The sequence below is a fragment of the Schistocerca americana genome, chromosome 5 (assembly GCF_021461395.2).
Source record: "Schistocerca americana isolate TAMUIC-IGC-003095 chromosome 5, iqSchAmer2.1, whole genome shotgun sequence".
In the NCBI taxonomy this organism is placed as follows: Eukaryota; Metazoa; Arthropoda; class Insecta; order Orthoptera; family Acrididae; genus Schistocerca; species Schistocerca americana.
The window spans coordinates 556854967-556873833 of record NC_060123.1 but is presented as its reverse complement, the minus strand read 5'-3'; the positions used below and the strand labels follow the sequence as shown (position 1 = coordinate 556873833).

Genomic DNA, 18867 nt, shown 5'->3' with positions numbered 1-18867 from the left:
TTTCCTATCTTTCGGCTCGCTGTCTGCGTTCCCTTAACACCCTCCGTGTCCTGAATGGTACCTCCTGGGGAGCGGACCGAGTGGTCCTTCTCCGCCTCTATCGCGCCTTAGTGCGCTCGAAATTGGATTATGGAAGCATAGTCTACTCCTCTGCTCGGCCGTCTATTCTTCGGCGTCTCGACTCTATCCACCACCGTGGATTACGTTTAGTGTCTGGAGCTTTTTACACCAGCCCTGTGGAAAGCCTTTATGCTGAGACTGCCGAACCTCCGCTGTCCATTCGGCGGGCAGTCCTTCTGAGTTGTTATGCTAGCCATCTGTCTTCCATGCCTGCTAATCCAGCCCATGACCTTTTTTTCGACGCCTTCTTTGATGTCGGGTATGCAGGCCGCTCCTCCTCCCTCCTACCCCCGGGAGTCCGCTTCCGTCAACTGCTCCATTCTCTTTCCTTCCGCTTTCCTAAAACCTTCTTGACAACGTGGGGTACAGCACCGCCTTGGCTCCGTCCCCGGATCGACTTGCTCAGAGACCTATGTCAATTTCCCAAGGATGGTACCCCTACACTTGTTTACCGTCGGGCATTCGCTGCTCTATGTGCACAAATGACAGAAGCCACATTTATTTACACCGATGGCTCGAAAACATCGTTAGGTGTAGGGAGTGCCTATATTGTTGGCGACACCCCAAATCACTTTCGGCTTCCCGACCAGTGTTCGGTTTATACTGCGGAGCTTTACGCTGTTCTCCAGGCTGTCCACTACATCCGCCGCCATCAGCGGATACAGTACGTAATCTGCTCAGATTCTCTCAGCTCTCTCCTAAGTCTCCAAGCTCTTTACCCTGTGCACCCTCTGGTCCACCGGATTCAGGACTGTCTGCGCTTGCTCCACCTGGGGGGCGTCTCAGTGGCGTTCCTCTGGCTCCCGGGACACGCTGGTATCTGTGGGAATGAGGCGGCCGATATAGCGGCCAAGGCTGCAGTCTCTCTTCCTCGGCCAGCTATTCAGTCTCTTCCGTTTACCGGTCTCCGGAGCGGTTTATGTCGCCAAGTTGCTCATTTATGGCATGCACATTGGTCAACACTTCCCCATAATAAATTGCGGGAAGTGAAAGCCCTTCCTTGCGCTTGGACCTCTTCCTCCCGAACGCGTCGTCGTCGGGAGGAGGTAATTTTAGCTAGACTCCGGATAGGGCACTGTCTTTTTAGCCATCGACATCTTTTAAGCGGTGATCCTCCCCCACTCTGTCCCCACTGCTCTCAGCTGTGGACGGTCAGACACCTTTTAATTGAATGCCCCTATTTTAATCCGTTACGCTCCCGTCTACAGCTATTGCCTGATCTATCGTCGATTTTAGCAGATGACACGCGCTCAGTCGACCGCGTTCTACAGTTTATTAGTGACAGTGAAATGACGTCAGTCATTTGAAGCTTTTTTTGGGGACAACCAACCCCTTTTTATTAGTGGATTTTTAAGCATTCCTTCTGCCTTTAGTTTCTCAAATTTTATGACTTTGTTCCCATTGCTGCTGATTTTAAATTTCGTTTTTTTGCTGTTTCCTACGTCACGGGCTGGGCGCTAATGACCATAGAAGTTTTGCGCCCTAAAACCACAAAAAAAAAAACAACCTTGAGAATATATCACGCAACTTGAATTTAGCATTCACACACAGCAAATGTTGTTTTCTTTTTTAAAAGATAATTTATGTACTCAGATCCATATGTGTGCACAATTATTTTGTAGATCAGCACTGAATTTTTAGGCACCGGTTCTTCTGTAGTATTTATTGTCTTTCTTTACTGTGGTCTCTTGCATAGGTCTCTCTTTCACTATTACAGTCCTAACCTGCTTCTTAGATGTTTCATTTCACAAGCTTGTATCCTGCTGAACTGCCTTTTATACATTACCCACGTTCCTGATGAATACCTGAGTATTCGATCATAGTATGCTCAGTATAATATTTGTTTAAAGTTGTTTACTTAAAGTCATTTAGTATTTCAATGTTGCGACTATGAAACTGTTTCTGTTGGTTGCCCAAATCATCCCATTTCTAACTAGTGAATGTTGCATGAATTGTCTTCAATCCGACAAGTTCCTCAGTACAGTCCTATCCAGTTATTGTCTCAATACCTTTGGATAATTTGCCATAAACAACAGCACTACTATGAAAAATGTCTGGTTTGAAACATTATGTGCCATGTCATTGCTATCAAGGTCTATTGATATTACTTTACAGTAACAATGGTTTGAAGCATGTTGCTGCAAAGGTTTTTCATACACATGAGGATTCCTCACGATGGGACACCACGGTGTGGAATGGTGATGTGCAGTGATAATGATGAAAATTCTAAAGGTGGCCAGAGCCTATAACTTACAGAATTATTGATAAAACTGTAAATAAACTGTTGTTTTGTGTACACTGTTTTGGTTTAACCACTAACATCTCCATCAGTATACTCATAAAATTGAAGTTGTAGGATGTTCTGCTCTTTTTTGTGATGTCACTAGTTTTATCAACCAGACTACCAAAATCCTACAGCAGAATTAGGAGCAGCCACTATGCTGTCTTGACAGATGTATCTAGTGTTTTCCATAGTTGCTGCATTTTTCCAAGTGCTTACTCCATTATTTCAGGTGTAACACGTATTTTCTTTGCAAATTGCATATGGCACTTCATCTGCATTTGTAAAAAGAAAAGGGGAGGGTTGGTTTGCTGTCAGTGTCAGTATTGATTTTTATTTTCTTCTCCTGCAGAATGAGCAGAGTTATTCACTGGTAAATTTATCATCAGTTTTACCTTAGCTTCTTTTGGTGTTGGGGAAAAAAATTCATATTGTATTCAGAATATGTTAGCTACTGGTGTGAATGGCAGTGCTAGTTTAAAATCCATTGTCTTCAGGCTGCTTTGTTTAAAGCACCACAATGGACCATTTGGAATCTGGTTGTGGGCACAGATGTTTCTAATCTAGTGTACTTAGTTTGTAGTTGAGAGGATTACATCACTTGTGTATCTGTGTTACCAAGTACTGAATGATTGAACACGACTTTCTGAACAACAAATAAGTAATTGATGACAATATTAGAAAGGGGAAATGCTAACTGCTTTAAAGATGACACATGAGATGCAGACAACAGAACGAAAAGACTGTTACACACGTAGCTTTTGGCCAAAGCCTTCTTCACAAAAGAAAGAAACACACACACACACACACACACACACACACACCAACACACACGTCATGTATACATGGCTGTCCCTCTGGCTGCTGCAGCCAGAGAGAGTGGTCATTTATGCATAAGATGTGCTTGTTTGTGTGAGTGTGTGCTTGCTTAGCTTTTTTTTTCTCTCCTCTGAAGGAGGCTTTGGCTGAAAGCTATGTGTGTAACAGTTTTTTTCGTCGTGCTTTTCTGTACTCAATGTGTCCTCTGTAAGGTATACAGAAAATTCATATTTTTTCTTAAAACATTGAAAGCAATAATCTTTGAAACATTAATATCATGGAGTTTTTAACACAAAATCTTTCAAAATATTTAAAGGTAGTTACTGAAATTCTAAATCACCCAAAATTTCCTTTCTCTTTAACGTTAGGAATTACAACCTTTAAAAAATAGTACACTCCAAGGTATTTAGAGTAATCAAAGAAGTTCTGGATTTCCCAAGTTTCCTTTTTCTTTAAACATTAAAACAAATAACTTAAATTTAAAATCATCCTTGGTATTCTTTCTAAACCAAGTAAGCTTAAGTTCAGAAACTCTTTAATGTTAGTGCACTGTAACTGGCCATAGAGATGCTGACATGTGAATGACTTAACGCCAGTTCACCCAATCCAGTCGTGAGAAAATCGGCATTGGAGCAGTTACAGAAGAACCACTAACAAAATTTATTACAATTCACTGAAATGTAACATGCACTAATGTGACCACACACAAATCAACCTCTTGAATGTTACGCACACAATTCAACACGATTTACAAAACCCCGAAGGTCTACAACAGAAATGCATCCGATTACCCACATATACATAGAAATTTGCAGAACATTACGAGGGTACAATTTTGTGACACTACAGTCAACAATAAACTCAACTCGCTCTTCAGCACAAAATCCAGTGTGAAGTATCCCAGAGGAATACTGTTCGAGCAAAGGTGAATGGCCCAGTTCAAATTCAAAACGGGATGCCGACGCTCCCAAAATCAGTAGGATTGCAAGGCACTAGTTCCGAAATGATGCACTCCTCTCTATCCGCCATCTAAACAGCGACCCATCATGCAGATGACACCATAGCACTTCTCGCACTTGCACATGCTTAAAACTGTTATCCATGCCTGGCATCTCTGACCACAGAACAATTTTACTTTGCATAAAGGCATGCTGACGCCAGAGATCGATACCGTCCGCATGTATGCATCACGTGTATAATACTAAAAGTAGTAAAGTAAGATTTCCAGTAGGAAGAGCCTGGAAATCTTGGGGAAATTCTTCAATGGTACAAAATCGTCACTCGGAACAACGGTACTACCTCTTAGGTCTTCATTGCTTGTTGGACATAGAATAAATATTTAATACATATCTCTTTTATAATTCAAAACTCTTTCTGTCTGCAACAATTATTTGTTGCTCTTTACTGCTTTTTTTCTTTTTCTTTTTAAAAAAGCATGGTCTGTAACATCTAACTATGTTTTTTTTGTTTTCTCCATGCAGGCTTAGCTCCCACTTTTTGCATTCTGTTCACACAGCTGTTACGTAGAAATACTGCATAGACAGTAACATTCTTATGACAGTTACTCTGAAGAAACATTTCATATCACTTTTTGTCATTTCCTTCATTTCTGTGTTGTGAGAAATTATGATTAAAAGTAACCACCAACAGAAAGTTTTCAGTTTAGTTACACAGTAGATAACAACAGTGTATTACATTTGAAGAAAAGAGCTTCTATCTTTTTGGAATAGGTTTAGGATACAGATTGAATCAATTGTGTGTAACTTTTGAAATAGTATATCCTCTTTTGCATATTCACAATATGAATGAAAAAGCTGACATGTTGGATTTCATTTAAGTCAGTGGTGTATAGGATTTGATCTCTGTTTGTGATTGTCAACAGCCAGTTTCTGTGTTGTTAAGTGTACAACTTCATGTTTCAGATTTTGTCACATAGAACAGTTGCTGAACATATATAATTCAACCTGCACAAATTTATTTCATATTTTACAGGTTAGAAGCTGATGTAAGAAGGTTCAAAGTTGATCTGCAGCTGAGCAGACAAGTAGAACAGGAACTGCGTAGCCAGATAAGCACACTTGTATCTGGCGAGCAGAGTGTTAAAAACGAGCTTTCTCAGCTTCAGCAGGATAATGATAACCTTCAGTCAAAGTAAGTGTGTTACATTGTATCATAGATTTTGAAACTTAGTTTTTACAATTTTCCAGTGATGAACAAATGATGTAGTGTGAAATTTTAAGTTTTAACAAAAATTTTATTGTAAATGTAAAATTATATTTTAAATATTCTGCATATTTATTTCATTTTACAATGTTTGATGTCGGATCCATAAATCACTAGCTTGAACAATACAGTATGTGTTCATTATGTTTACAGCAAACTTGGTTGTGGTTGTAATGGCTCCTCTAAATCTTGTCTTCACATTACGCTTTCTTTCACATTACATTTCTTCTTGTCCTTCTTCCTGGTATCTCCCCAGTGGAGAAGAAAGTAATCTGGGAAAGAGAGTCTTTTGTGAGAGCTTTGTAATCAGGTACTGTGGGGTGACCTATAAGAAGATCAGTGGAGCAGGATTTATGGTCTTTTGGAAGCATGTAAAAGATTGGTATACAAGGTGGTGGGTGACATTACTGGTGTGAGGTGAGAGTGGGTTAGAGTGACAGGTTCTGGTATGGACTTAATGCTTTGACAAACTACTGGAGGCTGCTTTGGTTTTTTGGAATGGGGTCATAGTAGTGAGAGATTCATAAGCAGAAGTGTTGAAAAATGTACAGAGAGAAATAGTCATTGCCGTTGATGATTACAGTACTGAACCCTTGTCAGTGGGAAGAGGGATAAACTCGGAATTGGATTAAGGTCACCAGTAGATGTTCTTTCCATGTTGTCTACCAGCTGTTTTGTAGTAACCATAAAGTGCGGGGGTGTAGAAGCACCCAGTAACACACCACATCGTTAATGACTACAGCAGTTATCTCAGTACCTGTGCCATATTATCTTAAGATTCATGTTGGCTGACATAGAAAATATATTCCTTAGTGTAGACTACTAGAATAAATTAGTTTCCAGGATATCAGCCTCTCCATTTGTATGACTGATGAGAAGAAAGGGTCCGCAGCCACAAATAGTTTGCGTCATCATCATCATTTAAGACTGATTATGCCTTTCAGTGTTCAGTCTGGAGCATAGTCCCCCTTATAAAATTCCTCCGTGATCCCCTATTCAGTGCTAACATTGGTGCCTATTCTGATGTTAAGCCTACTACTTCAAAATCATTCTTAACTGAATCCAGGTACCTTCTCCTTGGTCTACCCTGACTACTCCTACCCTCTACTGCTGAACCCACGAGTCTCTTGGGGCCTTGCTTCTCCCATACGTGTAACATGACCCCACCATCTAACCCTTTTCGCCCTGACTGCTACGTCTATAGTGTTTTTTATTCCCAGCTTTTCTTTGATTTCCTCATTGTAGACACCCTCCTACCATTGTTCTCATCTACCAGTACCTGCAATCATCCTAGCTACTTTCATATCCTTAACCTCAACCTTATTGATAAGGTAACCTGAATCCACCCAGCTTTCGCTCCCATACAACAAAATTGGTCGAAAGACTGAACGGTGCACAGGTAACTTAGTCTTGGTACTGACTTCCTTCTTGCAGAAAAGAGTAGATTGTAGCTGAGCACTCACTGCATTAGCTGCGCTACACCTCACTTCCATTTCTTTCACTATGTTGCCATCCTGTGAGAATATGCATCCTAAGTACTTGAACCCCCCATGAACCATGGACCTTGCCGTTGGTGGGGAGGCTTGCGTGCCTCAGTGATACAGATGGCCGTACCGTAGGTGCAACCACAACGGAGGGGTATCTGTTGAGAGGCCAGACAAACATGTGGTTCCTGAAGAGGGGCAGCAGCCTTTTCAGTAGTTGCAGGGGCAACAGTCTGGATGATTGACTGATCTGGCCTTGTAACATTAACCAAAACGGCCTTGCTGTGCTGGTACTGCGAACGGCTGAAAGCAAGGGGAAACTACAGCCATTTCTCCCGAGGACATGCAGCTTTACTGTATGATTAAATGATAATGGCGTTCTCTTGGGTAAAATATTCCGGAGGTAAAATAGTCCCCCATTCGGATCTCCGGGCGGGGACTACTCAGGAGGACGTCGTTATCAGGAGAAAGAAAACTGGCATTCTACGGATCGGAGCGTGGAATGTCAGATCCCTTAATCGGGCAGGTAGGTTAGAAAATTTAAAAAGGGAAATGGATAGGTTAAAGTTAGATATAGTGGGAATTAGTGAAGTTCGGTGGAAGGAGGAACAAGACTTTTGGTCAGGTGATTACAGGGTTATAAATACAAAATCAAATAGGGGTAATGCAGGAGTAGGTTTAATAATGAATAAAAAAATAGGAGTGCGGGTTACCTACTACAAACAGCATAGTGAACGCATTATTGTGGCCAAGATAGACACAAAGCCCATGCCTACTACAGTAGTACAAGTTTATATGCCAACTAGCTCTGCAGATGATGAAGAAATTGATGAAATGTATGACGAGATAAAAGAAATTATTCAGGTAGAGAAGGGAGACGAAAATTTAATAGTCATGGGTGACTGGAATTCGTCAGTAGGAAAAGGGAGAGAAGGAAACATAGTAGGTGAATATGGATTGGAGGGAAGAAATGAAAGAGGAAGCCGCCTTGTAGAATTTTGCTCAGAGCATAACTTAATCATAGCTAACACTTGGTTCAAGAATCATGAAAGAAGGTTGTATACCTGGAAGAATCCTGGAGATACTAAAAGGTATCAGATAGATTACATAATGGTAAGACAGAGATTTAGGAACCAGGTTTTAAATTGTAAGACATTTCCAGGGGCAGATGTGGATTCTGACCACAATCTATTGGTTATGAACTGCAGATTGAAACTGAAGAAACTGCAAAAAGGCGGGAATTTAAGGAGATGGGACCTGGATAAACTGAAAGAACCAGAGGTTGTACAGAGTTTCAGGGAGAGCATAAGGGAACAATTGACAGGAATGGGGGAAAGAAATACAGTAGAAGAAGAATGGGTAGCTCTGAGGGATGAAGTAGTGAAGGCAGCAGAGGATCAAGTAGGTAAAAAGACGAGGGCTAATAGAAATACTTGGGTAACAGAAGAAATATTGAATTTAATTGATGAAAGGAGAAAATATAAAAATGCAGTAAATGAAGCAGGCAAAAAGGAATACAAACGTCTCAAAAATGAGATCGACAGGAAGTGGTGGTGGTGGTGGTGGTTAGTGTTTAACGTCCCGTCGACAACGAGGTCATTAGAGACGGAGCGCAAGCTCGGGTTAGGGAAGGATTGGGAAGGAAATCGGCCGTGCCCTTTCAAAGGAACCATCTCGGCATTCGCCTGAAACGATTTAGGGAAATCACGGAAAACCTAAATCAGGATGGCCGGAGACGGGATTGAACCGTCGTCCTCCCGAATGCGAGTCCAGTGTGCTAACCACTGCGCCACCTCGCTCGGTCGACAGGAAGTGCAAAATGGCTAAGCAGGGATGGCTAGAGGACAAATGTAAGGATGTAGAGGCTTGTCTCACTAGGGGTAAGATAGATACTGCCTACAGGAAAATTAACGAGACCTTTGGAGAGAAGAGAACCACTTGTATGAATATCAAGAGCTCAGATGGCAACCCAGTTCTAAGCAAAGAAGGGAAGGCAGAAAGGTGGAAGGAGTATATAGAGGGTTTATACAAGGGCGATGTCCTTGAGGACAAGATTATGGAAATGGAAGAGGATGTAGATGAAGATGAAATGGGAGATAAGATACTGCGTGAAGAGTTTGACAGAGCACTGAAAGACCTGAGTCGAAACAAGGCCCCGGGAGTAGACAACATTCCATCAGAACTACTGATGGCCTTGGGAGAGCCGGTCATGACAAAACTCTACCATCTGGTGAGCAAGATGTATGAGACAGTCGAAATACCCACAGACTTCAAGAAGAATATAATAATTCCAATCCCAAAGAAAGCAGGTGTTGACAGATGTGAAAATTACCGAACCATCAGTTTAATAAGTCACAGCTGCAAAATACTAACGCGAATTCTTTACAGACGAATGGAAAAACTGGTAGAAGCGGACCTCGGGGAAGATCAGTTTGGATTCCGTAGAAATGTTGGAACACGTGAGGCAATACTAACCTCACGACTTATCTTAGAAGAAAGATTAAGAAAAGGCAAACCTACGTTTCTAGCATTTGTAGACTTAGAGAAAGCTTTTGACAACGTTAACTGGAATACTCTCTTTCAAATTCTGAAGGTGGCAGGGGTCAAATACAGGGAGCGAAAGGCTATTTACAATTTGTACAGAAACCAGATGGCAGTTATAAGAGTCGAGGGGCATGAAAGGGAAGCAGTGGTTGGGAAAGGAGTGAGACAGGGTTGTAACCTCTCCCCGATGTTATTCAATCTGTATATTGAGCAAGCAGTAAAGGAAACAAAAGAAAAATTTGGAGTAGGTATTAAAGTCCGTGGAGAAGAAATAAAAACATTGAGGTTCGCCGATGACATTGTAATTCTGTCAGAGACAGCAAAGGACTTGGAAGAGCAGTTGAACGGAATGGACAGTGTCTTGAAAGGAGGATATAAGATGAACATCAACAAAAGCAAAACGAGGATAATGGAATGTAGTCAAATTAAATCAGGTGATGCTGAGGGGATTAGATTAGGAAATGAGACACTTAAAGTAGTAAAGGAGTTTTGCTATTTAGGGAGTAAAATAACTGATGATGGTCGAAGTAGAGAGGATATAAAATGTAGACTGGCAATGGCAAGGAAATCGTTTCTGAAGAAGAGATATTTGTTAACATCGAGTATTGATTTAAGTGTCCGGAAGTCGTTTCTGAAAGTATTTGTATGGAGTGTAGCCATGTATGGAAGTGAAACATGGACGATAACCAGTTTGGACAAGAAGAGAATAGAAGCTTTCGAAATGTGGTGCTACAGAAGAATGCTGAAGATAAGGTGGGTAGATCACGTAACTAATGAGGAGGTATTGAATAGGATTGGGGAGAAGAGAAGTTTGTGGCACAACTTGACTAGAAGAAGGGATCGGTTGGTAGGACATGTTTTGAGGCATCAAGGGATCACAAATTTAGCATTGGAGGGCAGCGTGGAGGGTAAAAATCGTAGAGGGAGACCAAGAGATCAATACACTAAGCAGATTCAGAAGGATGTAGGTTGCAGTAGGTACTGGGAGATGAAGAAGCTTGCACAGGATAGAGTAGCATGGAGAGCTGCATCAAACCAGTCTCAGGACTGAAGACCACAACAACAACAACAACAACAAAGTACTTGAAACTGTCCACCTGTTCTAACTTTGTCCTCCTACTTGGCACTCAATCCATTTATATATCTTTCCCACTGACATTACTTTCGTTTTGGAGATGCTAATCTTCATACCATAGTCCTTACATTTCTGATCTAGCTCTGAAATATTACTTTCCAAACTTTCAATCGAATCTGCCATCACAACTAAGTCATCCGCATATACGAGACTGCCTATTTTGTGTTCACATATCTTAATCTCACCCAGCCAGTCTATTGTTATCAACATATGATCCATAAATAATATGAACAACAGTGGAGACAGGTTGCAGCCTTGTCTTTTCTGAACCATGAACTCAATTTGCCGTCAACTCTAACTGCTGCTTGACTATCTATGTAAAGACCTTTAATTGCTTGCAAAAGTTTGCCTCCTATTCCATAATCTCGTAGAACAGACAATAACTTCCTCCTAGGAACGCGGTCATATGCCTTTTCTAGATCTACAAAGCATAGATACAATTTCCTGTTCCACTTGTAACACTCTTTCATTATTTGTCATAAGCTAAAGATCTGGCCCTGACAACCTCTAAGAGGCCTAAACCCACACAGATTTTCATCCAGTTTGTTCTCAACTAATACTCGCACTTTCCTTTCAACAATACCTGAGAAGATTTTACCCACAATGCTGATTAAAGAGATACCTCTGTAGTTGTTACAATCTTTTCTGTTTCCATGTTTAAAGATTGGTGTGATTACTGCTTTCGTCCAGTCTGATGGAACCTGTCCCGACTCCCACGCCATTTCAATTATCCTGTGTAGCCATTTAAGACTTGACATTCCACTGTATTTGCTGAGTTCCGACTTAATTTCATCCACCCCAGCCGCTTTATTGCACTGCCATCTATTGACCATTTTCTCCACTTCCTCAGATGTGATTCTATTTCCATCATCATTCCTATCCCATTGTACATCAAAATCTGAAACATTACTGATCGTATTTTCACCTACATTGAGCAACTCTTCAAAATATTCCCTCCATCTGCCCAAGGCATTAACAGGGTTCACCAGCAGTTTTCCTGACCTGACCAAAATACTTGTCATTTCCTTCTTACCTCCCTTTCGAAGACTGCTTATTACACTCCAGAATGGTTTTCCAACAGCTTGACCCAAAGTCTCCAACCTGTTTCCAAAGTCTTCCCAAGATTTCTTCTTGGATGCTGCAATTATCTGTTTGGCTTTGTTTCTTTCCTCAACACAACTTTCTCTGTCTACCTGAGTTCTAGTATGTAGCCATTTTCGATACGCCTTCTTTTTCCTTTTACAGGCTGCCTTGACTGTCATTCCACCAAGCTGTGTGCTTCATCTTACCTTTACACACTACTGTTCAAGACATTCTTTAGCCACTTCTAGTACTGTGTCCCTGTACCTTGTCCATTCCTTTTCCAATGACTGTAATTGACTACATCCAACTAACTGGTACCTTTCTGAGATCACTGTTATGTACTTGTGCCTGATTTCCCTGTCCTGAAGTTTCTCCACTCTTATCCTCCTACATATGGACCTGACCTCCCGCACTTTCGGCCTCACAATAACAATTTCACTGCAGATTAAATAGTGATCAGTGTCATCAAAGAATCCCCTGAATACATGTGTGTCCCTCAGAGCCTTCCTGAATTCCTGATCTGATATTATATAGTCAATGACAGATCTGGTTCCCCGCCCTTCCCAAGTATACCAGTGAATGTTCTTACATTTAAAAAAGGAGTTTGTGATTACTAAGTCCATACTGGCACAGAAATCCAAGAGTTGTTTCCCGTTCCTGTTGGCCTCCATATCCTCTCCAAATTTACCCATAAGTGTTTCATACCCTTCTGTTCGATTTCCAATCCTGGCATTAAAATCACCCATGAGCAGAACACTGTCCTTGTCCTTTACTCTAACAACTACATCACTGAGTGCTTCAAAAAACTATCCATCTTATCGTGATCTGTCCCTTCACAATGCGAATGTACTGACACGATCCTAATTTTCTTGCTCGACACTGTCAAATCTATCCACATCAGTCATTCGTTTACATACCTTATTGCAACTACGCTGGGTTCTATTTCTTTCCTGATGTAAAGCCCTACACCCCATTGTGCTATTCCTGCTTTGACTCCTGACAGGTAGACCTTGTATTCTCCCACTTCCTCTTCTTTCTCACCCCTTACCCGAATGTCACTAACAGCTAAAACGACCAACCCCATCTTACTTGCAGCCTCTGCTAGCTCTGTCTTCTTCCCAGTGTAGCCCCCATTGATATTAATAGCTCCCCATCTCATTACCATTCGTTTGCCGAGTCGTGTCTTAGGAGTCCCTGGTTTGTCAGTTAGAGGTGGGACTCCGTCACCTCCAGAGGTCTGAGGCATTTTGCTCTGATTGTTGCCAGCATCATATTTACAGTACCAGGGAAGCAGGTTGCTAGCCTTACTTTCCCCGGATCCCACTGAGTTTTACCCCTAACGGTTGAGGGACTAACCGGTGGATTTGGTAGTCTTTGCCGTCTGAGCACTAAGGTGACCACGACTCAGAATATGTCCGAGACGCCCAGCCTTATTCCAAAGTAACTGGTATCCCGACTGTCAGGACCACTTACTTGGCCACTCATACGTTGCCCGTGGTTCATGAACTAGGACATAACAGGAACCCACACCATGAACCATGAATGGTTTGAGTGTATGAAATTATTCAACACTTCTTACATGTGGGTGTACACACATCTGAAGAGGAAATATGTAATTCCATAAAGTTAATTCATTGGGAAAGTGTAGATGTTGGTCTGTTTTATTCTTTCAAAAATTGTTCAGGTGAATTCTCACCAATAGTTGATTTTTCACTAAACAGTGGATATGGTATCTTGGTAGTCACACCCACTGTAGAGAGGAAGGAGGCCTGTTTCTTATTTGTTACTTTTACTTGCTCCAAACCATGTATTTTTCAAACATTTGAGCCCAAATTGCTTTACATGTGTGTTAACACTGACATGAATTGGCTGCTTGATACTATCTTGCATATTGCACTTCTACCACATGCTGCTGGTGCAGGGTTATTGGCCATGCAAGATCTCCATTGGGCCTTCTTCATTCACTGGTAAGGTCTGATTGGTACTGTAAGGTGCTGCTGCACTCCATTCCTCAGCATAATTCCTGAAACAACCAAATAGAAAATTGTGCGCCATTATCCAGAACTGTTTTTGCAGCCCTGTAATATCCGGTCTCATGGTAAAAAATAATGGAAGTGATTAAAGCTGTATCAGAAATCAGCAAACAATGGTATTACTGTTATGGCATTAGCTGTTGAAAATAAAACACAGTTTCAGTGAACTAAAAGGCTCTTTCTCATAAAAACGAATATCCTATGGGACGTATAGGATAAATTCGCAACTTACTGTATTTTAACAAAGGGAATTGGGCCCTTTAACTGACTCCTCATTTGCTTTGTTAAACCTCAACGTATGCAGAATAATATGACATGGAAAAGAGGCAGCAATGCACAGAAGGTAGAGCAGAAGAAGTAGCTTTTAGAAATGGGTAGTTTCTCTTGCTGCAGCCTGTCATTTTAGTGGATAGACTTTTTCATAACATTTTCACTAGTTTTAAATATGTAATAAATGTACACTCATAGAACAAAGTTTGCAGGCTCCATGGTTTAGTCACTGCTAGACAGTCTGACAAGCAGACAATTTCTCAACTAGAACGTCGATTACAAGAGGAAAGGCGATTACGGGGCTCATTTGAAGCGCAGCTGACAGCAGAAAGAAAAGCAAAGAAGGCTGAGGAGGCAGTGGCAGCACGGGCTGTTGCTATGGCAGCAGTATCTAACAAGTGAGTCACAGCTTTTATTGTACTATATGCTTAACACATAAATTTTAAGATTATAAAATTATCTTGTGTTAATCAGTGCCAAAGGAAATGAGATTACTATCGGACAAAGGGAATATGAGACCTTGGTGAAATACCCTCTTTAAAAATATGAGTTTATGTTTTATGGTATTCCAGTGCGAGGTATCATGCTGAAGATAAGTATCCATACAGGGATACATATCAGAATATAGTTAACGTCCTCATCTGTAGTCATATACTTGAGGATAATACCGTTAATATTTTTGTTGTAGTTAATATTATGGGCCTTTGTGTAGTTAGTAAGATTTATTTAATCTCAACTATTATTTAGAGTTCTCTGCAATAATATACTGCTTTTGATCCTAGCTTTTTGATCATCATCATCATCATCATTATTGATAGCAGCACTGTCTTCGAGGATTAGGCCTTTTGCCTATTCCGCCTCAGAATTGTTCACGCCATCTCTTTAAGAGACGTCAAACATTCCGCTTGCTGGTTGGGTTATATTCCGTAGTTGTTTTAACTATATATGATGGTAATATATATTCCTGAAAGAACCGTTACCAGAAATGAAATGATAATTAAATGGACACTCTAGCTGCAAACAGGCGTTGTGTCCTTCATTGGGGACATGTTGAAAATGTGTGCCCCAACCAGGACTCGAACCCGGGATCTCCTGCTTACCGTCGTTTATAGTTAAAATATGGCTTCCTGGCCATTGACCTTCTTGTGCGAACGCACACGCTATGCCCAAACTCGTACGGGACTTGGTGGATTAATCTGCCACGAGTAATGAGTATGATGGGCAAACATCTATTAGGCGCACTACAAATGTAGTGGTGTGGACATGTTGGGAATGTGGGTATCACGGGGAGCATGCAAGGGATAAGTCCCTGCAGGTGCACTATCCTCTGTGCCCTCGGTGGCTCAGATGGATGGAGCGTCTGCCATGTAAGCAGGAGATCCCGGGTTCGAGTGCCGGTCGGGGCACACATTTTCAACATGTCCCCAATGAAGTACATCAATGCCTGTTTGCAGCTAGGGTGTCCATTTAATTATCAATAGTTGTTTTAGTTATTCTAGCATTTGACATATGTTGGACATGGTCTTTTCAGTTTGATTTGTATTTTTCAGTTACGTTTGTAATAGGTTCAACATTTAGTGTTTGTCTAATATTAGTATTTCTTTTATGGTCTAACAATGAATATCGTACTGTCAAGTGGAGGAACTTAATCTCTGATGATTTGATTCTTCATAATTGATCAGATATTAAGATTCACAGATTCTTACTTACTAAAGAAAATGTGTCAAATTGCAGGCAGGCACTCACATAAAATCTTTCAGGCACAGCCTTCATTAGTAAAAACACACACACACACACACACACACACACACACACACACACACACACACACACACAAAAGGAGGCACACCTCTTGCAAACGTGACTGCCGACCCCAGGCCGGAATGTGTGCGTGTGTGTGTGTGTGTGGGCGCGTGCGCGTGTGCACGTGTTCGTACGTCTCTATATTGATGAAGGCTGTAGCCGAGAGCTTTATTAAGTATTTTTTAATTGTGCCTGTCTGCAACTTGATGTGCCTTCTTTACTGGAAGAAGCAGTCTGTCTTTCCAAACATTGTTGATACTCCTATCTGGAGTTTCCATTGTTAGATATTAAGATCTGGCATTCACTACCATACAGCAGCAAAAGTGCACTTACTCATAGAGTTTAATTAACGTTTCTTTCCATATGTTATGTTTCACTGTACATTGTATAGGTCCACAGAAATGTCTGAATCTAACCAATTTCAGAAATTGATAAATTTAAAATTGCACCCTAAAAATTTATTCAATTATTTGTCCATCTCTAACAAATTTGGCTCTTATGGGTTCCAGATCTTAAAATGCAATCACTTTTGTGTTATCTGTTGATATTCTCATTCTTTATTTAGCGGCAATTTGACTCAATTTATGTACTGAAATTTGCACCTTTTCTTCTGATTCTCCTATTAAAATCTGATTATCAGTAAGTGGCGTCTTCATAAAATTAAAATTATCACCTCTTAATGTGTCATTTAATAAAATCAGCCCTTTACGAATGATATAATCAATGTAAACATTAAAAATAGTTGGGGACTTTGGCAGCCTCTTCTGACTCCTTGATTGATATCAGCCGATTCTGTGCCATTACTCACAGTACAGATCCTATTTTATTATTTTTGTATAATGATTGAATTGATGTAATCAGATGTGCTGGAACGCCCAATTCCTTGAGTGATTCACATGGCATTTTCCACTTTGACTCGTCAAACAGCTTTTCACAGTCAGTAGAGACTTAGTAAACTGGTAGTGTAAATTCCTTCTTTCCTCAGTTACTTGTGCCATAGTGAAAAGATAATCAGAATGTGATCTTCCATTTCTAAAACCAAGTTACACCTCTAACATATGTGGTTCTGCTGTTGGTACTAGTCTGTTGATTATAATTTTAGCATACAATTGACAACAAGAATTTAGTAGACTTATTCCTCGATAATTTATGAATTGTAATGTATAGCCTTTCTTGTAAATAGGGCATACAAAGCTTCATTCTGTTTGTCTGGTACAAGTCTACTCAGCCATCAACATTCAAAAAATACGAGTCTATGCTTTAGTTGATCAGATGCATATTTAATTGGCTCCATGTTTATATTATCAGTGTGAGGCAGCTTTTTATTTTTTGTTTGCTTGATCACATTTTGTAGCTTGTCCATTCTTATCAGATCTACAAAATTGCTGGTATTGGTGTTTATTTCTGGTTTTTCTTCATTGTCAGTCCATAGACATTCGAAGTATTTTAACCATTGCAGAACTGTTAAGGCTTCTGTGGCCACTTGTTGATGAACTGCCTGTTGGCTTGTGTCTCAGGTTCTTCAGCCTATGTTCGTCTGATTTTCCTGATGTTTCCCCAGCACAAATGGCTGGCATTGTCAAACTTTCGCCGTCCATGGCAATGGACTGGAGCCAAGCTCGTGGCCTCAGGCTATACCTGGCATGTCAATGTCCAAGGGATTCTCCGTGGTCACTTCTGTTGCAGGTCTCTTGCTACAGGCAACGGTCGTTCGCTGTAGCATGGGAAGTCAGGATCCATCTTGAGGCTTTGTTCTTTCCTGTTGAAGCTATTCGCATGTTCATGTATTTCTATAGCTTCTCTGAATGAGTGGGTGTGATAGTTCTTCTCTACAGCCAGAACTTCCATGTCAGCAAATTTTACTATGTGATAGGCCTCACATAGCAAGTGCTCTGCCATGGCTGATTTCCCCACTGCCCTAACCTGCAGTGTCCCTTATTTTTTGTGATTCTGGTGTTGATTGATCGTCAGTCATTCCAACATAAACTTTTCTACATGTGCATGGTATGAGGTATGGTTGGGGTCCCTTTTCTCTTTTGACTATCTGAGACACTCTTTGATCTTTGTCAGTTTGTAAATAATCTTGAGGCCACATTTGTACAATATATGGCCGATTCTGTCCATCACTTTGGGAATGTATGGCAGAAAGGCTGTACCTGACATTTCTTTTTCTGATTTGTCACTTTGGCGAGTGCTTGACCCTGTTATACTTCTAAGGTAACTTGTGGAGTGCCCATTGCTCCCCAGAACACTTTCCAAGTTTTATATTTTGCATGTTAGGTGCTGTGGCTCACATATTCGTCTTTCTCGCCGTTTGGACGGTTCAGTATAGTCCTCAGGTTTTTAGCTGTAGGCTCATTTTTTACAGTTCTTTCAGGCCTAATTGAGTCATACAGCCACCTTTCTCTGTGTAGTTGATGAAAAAAGAGTAATCTAGGTAATGGGCTTTGTAAGGTTGTGGCTTTTTTCTCGTTTCTCGAGATGTAGAGGCATACTAGATAGTAACTTCACGTCCTCTAATGTTGCACTCAATGAAACAGTGAACTGAGTCACATTCCATCTGAGTATGATCTCCTCAAAAAACATTTGCATAATAAATACTCCTATATTAGTTGCTAGTCTTAAAAGAGAATTAGATAATATCAAGCTGCTGTTCTGATATATGCATCTGTCAGAATACAAAATTACTTGGACAGGATTTTCCTTAATCGTTTTGGACATGGTGTCCATGACACAGAAAGCAATACTTGAAACAGCTATTCACCTTGTGTTTCATCGAACCAGTAACACACTGCATCACAATTTTCTAAATTGTGCTTTGTAAAGGCATGCAGTTTTACTGTATGGTTAAATGATGATGACGTCCTCTTGGGTGAAGTATTCCGAAGGAAAAATAGTCCCTCATTCAGATCTATGGCCGGGGACTACTCAGGAGGATGTCGTTATCAGGAGAAAGAAAACTGGCATTCTACAGATCAGAGTGTAGACCATCAAGATCGCTTAATAGGGCAGGTAAGTTAGAAAATTTAAAAAGGGAAGTGAATCAGACAATGGAAAAGCCAGGATGGAATG

At 40.8% G+C, this 18867-nt stretch overlaps 1 protein-coding gene across 1 annotated transcript in view; it reads left to right on the top strand.

The window, feature by feature from the left end:
* LOC124615932 (macoilin-1) overlaps positions 1–18867 on the top strand; it is a 178455-nt gene that overhangs the window by 121555 nt on the left and 38033 nt on the right. The window contains exons 10-11 of the mRNA XM_047144118.1: positions 5213–5371; positions 14205–14390. Of these exons, the coding sequence (XP_047000074.1) occupies positions 5213–5371; positions 14205–14390 (345 nt within the window). The remainder of the gene's footprint in view (positions 1–5212; positions 5372–14204; positions 14391–18867) is intronic.